Raw genomic sequence first — 7318 nt, 5'->3', positions numbered from 1 at the left:
GGGAGTTGCCTGGGGCAAGTACGGGAGAACAAGGGCATGCAGCCATAAATCTGTGATTACACAGGCCAGGTAGCAGCACAGGTGATGGTCCTGTAACTGTTCTGGGATGTCAGGTTCAAGAGAAGAGACGAATGAGTCATTTGTATAATCAGCTATGTCACTAAAATTGTCAGGGACAAGATGGGCTAAAGGAAGGGGTTCATGCCTGGTGTGCTGAGGTCCTACACGAGTGCCACACTGAGAAAACTGAGGGGCAGTTTCTGGAGGTCTTTTATCATGTGCTACAAAATGTTACCTGTTGTCCCTCACAAAAGGTGAGGTCTTTTCAGCACCTTGGAGAAATGAGGTGATTTTTACCCAGGTGACCGATTATACATTTAGATACTTGTAAGTTTAAAATACTGGTCCAGTTTAGGAATGAAGAAAAAAAAATAAAATACGGTCCAATAATATGATTGCGAAATCAGGGGGTTTCAGGCAAGGTGAACTGTCATGTGTTAGCTTGCTTCTAAGAACAAATTTGTTTTCTGTGGGAAATCAGAGGATGTTATAAACTGAGTCATGCAGTTATTGACTTTAACAAGCTCACAACTGGTATAAATAGAGAAACAGGAGTGAGCCTGGGACAGAAGAAGAGATTGAAAGGTCTTCTAGCAAGGGCTGATAAGACAGGGAGGCAAAGATGGAGACAAAAATCCTTTCTTTTCTTGGGTTACTATATGTTGTATGTTCTTGTGCTTTCCCAGTGGTTCCAGAAAAGGAAAAAGAAGATATGCAATTTGCTAAGGTAAGGACTACAGACAGAACCTAAGAAATCATTTACTGAGAAAATTAGCATAGTGATAGTGATGTAGAATATTTTATTAACAACTCTCTGTCTTTGAAAATAAACTTCTATGTTCTAAACTGTTGCTTTTTCTTCCCCATCAGAAATATCTGGAAAATTTTTATGATTTTCAAGACGAGAAACGTTCTCTTTTTAAAGCAGAGAACCTCGATCGCATGACTGACAAAATCCGAGAAATGCAGTCATTCTTTGGGCTAGAGGTGACTGGGGAGCTCAATCGTAAGACACTGGACATGATGAAGCAGCCTAGATGTGGAATACCAGACGTCCGTTCATACAGCACCTTCCCACAGAGCCCTAGGTGGAAGAAAGAAGATGTGACATATCGGTAACATACCTTAAACTATGTGTCTCTGTACACCACTGGGAATCTTTGTGAATGCTGGGCAGAAGTAATGCAAACAGGTTCCTTACTATTTATTCCTGTATTTCTCTATATAAAAGCTTCATTGAGGATAAAAGGGACATGAATGTGGGGTCTATTCATATCCTTTACTTTAGGCTTCCAAACAGCTATAAAAATACCAAAACAGGAGTTTACATTACTCAGTAAAGCAGCCTACTAAATAATATACTCAGTGGATAGAAGGTATACAACTGAGAATATATATGTTAGGGTTTCTGAAAGGCTTGAAAGAAAACTGTGAGTACTTCTTCTGTAATTTAAGCAAATAATTTGAAAATAAACAGCTTGAGACACATAAATAAGAACAACCACTGATTAAAATATTTGACCTTGATACTATGTGCCCCAGCCACATGTGGTCTGGTTGCTTTTAATTCCCTTCTCCTTATTTCACAGGATTTTGAACTATACTCCAGATATGCTAGAAGATGATGTAGACGAAGCAATTGCAAAAGCCTTCCAGCTGTGGAGCAGTGTCACCCCTTTGAGATTCACCAGGCTCTACAGTGGTGAAGCAGATATAATGATCTCCTTTGCAGCTGGATGTAAGAGGACTTCCTTGCCCAGGAATGATAAGCATTTATCACTTTCTTACAGATATGATGAAAAGCATAACTTTCCCACCCCACCCCTTTTTTTTTTAGTTCATGGTGACTTCTATTCCTTTGATGGTCCAGGAGGAACTCTGGCTCATGCCTATCCTCCCAGCCGTGGGATAGGAGGGGATGCCCACTTTGATGAAGATGAAAACTGGACTAAATTTACTACCAATAACGGTAGGTAACCTCAAATATTGCATTGTCTGTTTTTTATTAGACATTGTTTTCTTGAAGACACTGTAAAGTCACAGATTCCATGGCAGTAGTTCCAGTATTTACTGAGATTTAAAATGTCAGTGTAATTTAGTAAAATGATTCTGCACATATTGACCTGAGCTGCAGTCATGGCAGAACCCCTGAAGTTAATGCACAGACTACAGTTACAGCTCCAGTGAAGGAAATGAGATTAGCATGAAACAGCAATATTGGGTAATAGTGACATTGTAAGGCAGGGAATTTTCACCCTCAGGTAATGATCTCAAAAGTTGTAATACTGTAATAGTGTAACCATAATATTATTTTTTGTTTAAAGTGATACAAATCTTTAACCTCTACAAAGGAAAAAGAAATCTTGAATTTGTTGGTAAAAATAATTAAATATAACAGTGAAGTGTTCTGGTTTCCAGCAATGTCCAGGAACATTCTTACATGTTACTGATCTCTGTGACATAGTCACCAGATGAATTCCATGCCATTTATCATTCCCTAAATCTGGCCAGATGACTAAAATGTTCTCACCCAGTTTTCAGTTGCTATTAACATATAAAGAAACTGATTCTTTGTTGGCAGGAAAATTTCTGCAACATGAGCAAAAAGTGTCCTCAGATTGGTTTCCCTGAGAGAAATAAATGTTTATAATTCAAAACTCATTTCTCCTCCAGGATGTCAGAGAGCCTTTTACTTAAGACATAGCTAGATTTTGCTGGTTTATTAAGACCATAAACGATATATCATGCATGAAAGGATGACACCTGTATGCCACTGTTACGCAAGAAAATTTATTTAGTGATTGTTCTTTGTGCTGGATATTTTTTTAGGATACAACTTATTTCTTGTTGCTGCTCATGAGTTGGGCCACTCACTAGGCCTTGGTCATTCCAACGTCTTCGGTGCTTTGATGTATCCTATATATATGGCCGTGGATACAAGGAACTACAGACTTCCTCAGGATGATATTGATGGAATTCAGGCCCTCTATGGTAAGCAGGAAGCATAATTTTTTTGGTGGATGACGGATAAGTATTTATAATGAATTTTACCAAACAGCTAAAATGGACTGAACTTTCTACTGCAAGAAGGATACTGAGGTTTAATTTTCTGATATTATTCTTGGGCAATTCTCTTGGTTTCTTTGTGGCTAAGAGCCTACATCCGCAAAATGGAATCTGTGGGCTGTATCCATGCCAGTTACTCAAAAGGACCAGGAGCTTTATTACCAGGGGAGCAGCCCATGTCTGTGGTATTAAACTCTCTTATCTTCCACAAAAGGTAGTCACATGCACAACTGCCTTTTGGAAATAGTGTTTGCCCTGCATTCACTCTTGAGCACATACAGTTTGACACACCAACAGCTTGTCAAGGCAAAACAATGCCAGAGACCATTTTAATAGCCACCAGCCCAGACAGCCAAGTCAAATTGCCCAGGGACTTTTCCTGGCATTAATTTACTAGTTGAGTTTTAACCTTAAGAAACTTATGCATTTGGCTCTATATGGTACATCCTGAAGCTCCGCAACATGAAACGCTCTAATTCAACTTCCAATTCTACACTTATCTGTTTCCCAAAGGACCCCCCAGGGAATCTCCCGTACTTCCAACAAAAGCTTTTCCCCCACAAGAACCAACTGAAACAACACCTGCAGAAGCACCAACTGAACTGTTACCCAGGGAAGAACCAACAGAAATGACACCCATGAGACCAGAGGACTGTGACCCTCATTTGACTTTTGATGCTGTCACCACTCTCCGGGGCGAAATACTGTTCTTCAAAGGCAGGTAAGTGCTTTCATTTCTAGCAACAGCTTTTTGTGAGACTCACAAAGGCAAAGCATAAAGTTCAGTTCAAGGAATTTATCTTCCCTCGGTTACAAAGGTAGGTATTTCTTTCTGAAAGTATTCAGGCAACTTTGCAAAATTTTACCAGCCCAGCTGGGCTGGATGAGTAACAAGGTTTACTGACAGGTGAGTACAATGTTTTAAGCCATCACATATCATCACCCATATCTGTTAAAACTGTGCAAGGCTGAATAATCCCAGTGCCACTGCTCAGCCTGCAGCTGCCTTGCATGCAGGACAGTCCTTGTCACACCAGCCTATGTGGGGGTCAGGGAGCTGTAGAAAACATCCCGGGTGACTTTTGGTGACACAATGACCTAGGGGTCTGCACTGGACCACTGCCCAGTACTGTCTGTAGGGAGCCACTGCTGTTACAGGTGTCTGCTTTTGGGGCATGCTCTGGCACTGGGCACTGTAGTGCGTTGGTGTATGGGCACATCCACCCTGGTGAGGGAGAACAGCATGTTCAGCCCATGTTTTCACCCACTTCTTGGGTTGGTAATTGTGTTTTGGTTGAACAGCTTCCTTCGGTGATGTGGGTCTGATTTCTCTTCTGAAACACAGGATGAAGAATTGTAGCTTAAAAACAATAATTTTCAGGGAAGAGGAGGAAGGAGCAGTTTCTCCTTAAATTGGATTTTAACATGCTTCTTAAGATGTTTAATGAGCATTTGTAACCAAACTGAAATTCAGAACACAGCTGTGTCTACCTGCATGGCACATGGTGAAGAGAAAAGTTCAGTTGTCAGCACTACCACAGATATCACATGTTGTCTTGGGTAAACTATCCGTCTAAAGGTCTAAAGGGCCACCAGCTCTAGGTGCCACTGCTTGAATGAAGGTTTGGTCAAGATGACCTTCAGAGGTCCCTTCCAGCCTCAACTGTTCTGTGACCTTAGAGCACCCCATAGTAAAGGGCGAATATCTGTGAGAGAGCAGGGCAAAATGAAGGACTGCATCCCAAGAGGGGTGATATCCCTGCCTCATAGGGAGGACTGGCTCCAGCACCCCAACAGTATGATTTAAAGTACATTTCTATGCTACTAATCTCCTAGTGAAACACAGACAATGAAACAGTGCTGTTTTCCTTCCTATCAGCTATGTCTGGCGCAAAAGTCCATTTTTCTCAGTCATTGAGCACGACACCATCTCCTCGTTCTGGCCATCACTGGCAGCTGGTTTTGATGCTGCTTATGAGGTTGACAAGAAGGATCGAGTTCTATTTTTTAAAGGTATTTCTCTTATATTTACATCAGTCCTTTTTATGAATGAATAAAGTTAAAATACTCCTGCTAATGTTATGTAATAAAAATGGACATAATATTATACTAATACTAAAAGAAGATATTCTTAATATTTAAATCCATTTTAATTTTGAAAATGCTGTTACTGTCATTAACTAATGCTGCTTCACAACAGCCCTCTACAATATGATACTACTACTCTTTTTTCAGTGAGAGAAAGATCATAGCTGAGACAAAATTGATTGCCTATATTAAGTTATTTAAATACATTTTTTAAAGTGATGGCCACATTTGGAAAATATGTTGAGTTTTAACTATTGAGTATATAATACTCTTAATGACTATAAAAAGTGGAAAATCTAACAGCTCTGAAATATTCACACTTATGTGTGCCCTAGATGGTCATGATCTCAGCTGGACAGCTGTGCTGTTGGTGGCATTTACTACACAGAAAGCTCTGGGGCTTTGAGGAAAAGGAGCTCAGCCTCCTCCAGAATCCCTACTAACTTCTGGTTTTCCTGCAGACGACCAGTACTGGGCTGTCAGTGGCTACAGTATAGATTCAGGCTTCCCCAAGCCTATTCAGAACCTGGGCTTCCCAACCAGCGTCAGGAAAATCGATGCAGCTGTTTATGATCAAAATACCAAGAAAACCTATTTCTTTGTAGGCAGCAAGTACTGGAGGTAAGGCTCATTGCTCTTTTGTACAGCAGAAATTCAAATTAGCTTTTAAAATGTCAAGTTATATTAGTATTTGTACAGTAAGTTCCACGGCCTCTTGTTGTCAGCCTTCTCAGCCAGTATAACGCTGAAAGTCAGAGGCAATTACTCATGTCTTTTCATAAAGCAAAGTCTGTAACACCTGAGATGGAGACAACATCCATTTACCCTTACCAGTCTGCAATTAACAGGAAAATGAGCTTTGTTTATTCATTAAGAAGCAGTAGTGAACTAAGTGAACTTAGTATAAAAGGATAACATGAGTAGACCTTGTCATCATGTCATGTATTCATTCAGTAGCTATTAAGGGACAGAAGTGCTCTCTGAAACTCATAAATGAAAAATCTATCAAGAAAGTTATGGAAGGAGATTAGAATATTTACTTTTTAAGAAACAATTCAGCTAAACAGTAATGTCATCCTAATAATTAATCCATCATATCATCTTGAAACCAAAAGTTTACATTCCACTCGTGTGGTGACTTCATAGATTGGATGTTGTAAAATTAAAATATTCAGTTAGAATAATTATTTAAGTTTATTACCCAGTATAAGCCCTATCCAGCCTCATTAGCAGTCTCAGGAAATGGAAGTGATATATGTAATCTAATGTTCTGAAAATAGGCCATTAAAAAGATTACTTCAGATGTAAATATTCACACAGCCGGGATTTGTACAGTTCTGTGATATCACAGATGCTCACAGTTACTGGATTTTCAGCTGACAGTAGGCTTATTTAGTAAAAATTCCACCTGGTTTCAACATTGAACATCACATGCTTGTTTCTTGTTTTCATGCATTTTCTTCATTTAGTTTCAATGAAAATACCCAATCAATGGAAAGTGGATACCCAAGAAAAATAGCAGCTGACTTCCAAGGAATTGGCCACACAGTTGATGCTGCCCTTCAGAAAAATGGTAAACAAATTAAAATGTAACTAAAATCAAAGCAAAAGACCACCAATCAAAGCAAAAAAAGTGTATGTTTCAAATAGATATATAAATATATGATTTTTAAAAAAAAATCACCCAAGAAAATAACATGTGTATTTCAATAGGTACACAGAAAGGAAAGATTAATTTGCCAATATTTTTTCCTTCCAATTCTAGGATATTTCTACTTTTTCCATGGATCAAACCAGTATGAGATTGACCTCAAGAACAAGAAACTCGTCCGTATAATAAAAAGCAACAGCTGGTTTAATTGCTAGAAATATTAAGTGATGGTGCAGGGCTGTATTTATACCAGAAATGTTTTTTTCATGTTCCTTGGGTATAAACAGTACCTTTCAGCTGTTACCGTACATCTGAGTTGGAAATGGCTTTTGAGAATTCTAATTTAAAACATTAAAAAATATAAAATTAATGTACAGTTTTAATTTATTTTGTTTTCCAACTATTTATTAATCAATTTGGTTTTAAGTAATAAAGTATTTTGCTCAACTATAG

General features: G+C 38.8%; 1 protein-coding gene across 1 annotated transcript; it reads left to right on the top strand.

Moving 5' to 3' along the window:
• The first annotated feature begins 653 nt into the window (after positions 1–653).
• Positions 654–7318, top strand: LOC130144592 (stromelysin-1-like). The gene is made up of 10 exons (XM_056328548.1): positions 654–787; positions 931–1175; positions 1650–1798; positions 1898–2029; positions 2890–3051; positions 3640–3847; positions 5006–5139; positions 5676–5835; positions 6684–6787; positions 6980–7318. The coding sequence occupies exons 1-10, from the start codon at positions 683–685 to the stop codon at positions 7078–7080; spliced, it is 1500 nt and encodes a 499-aa protein (XP_056184523.1). The 5' UTR covers positions 654–682; the 3' UTR covers positions 7081–7318.

The sequence above is a fragment of the Falco biarmicus genome, chromosome 2, assembly GCF_023638135.1.
Source record: "Falco biarmicus isolate bFalBia1 chromosome 2, bFalBia1.pri, whole genome shotgun sequence".
NCBI classification, from domain to species: Eukaryota; Metazoa; Chordata; class Aves; order Falconiformes; family Falconidae; genus Falco; species Falco biarmicus.
The sequence above is the reverse complement of the archived record's forward strand: the minus strand, read 5'-3'. Positions and strand labels throughout refer to the sequence as shown.

What these genes read in the sequence shown, in the direction of transcription:
- LOC130144592 (XM_056328548.1), top strand. Translation starts at nt 683, where the DNA reads ATGGAGACAAAAATCCTTTCTTTTCTTGGGTTACTATATGTTGTATGT. An exon ending in ATACTGTTCTTCAAAGGCAG is followed by an intron (nt 3,848 to 5,005) that starts GTAAGTGCTTTC and finishes CCTTCCTATCAG; the next exon opens with CTATGTCTGGCGCAAAAGTC. An exon ending in TCGAGTTCTATTTTTTAAAG is followed by an intron (nt 5,140 to 5,675) that starts GTATTTCTCTTA and finishes GTTTTCCTGCAG; the next exon opens with ACGACCAGTACTGGGCTGTC.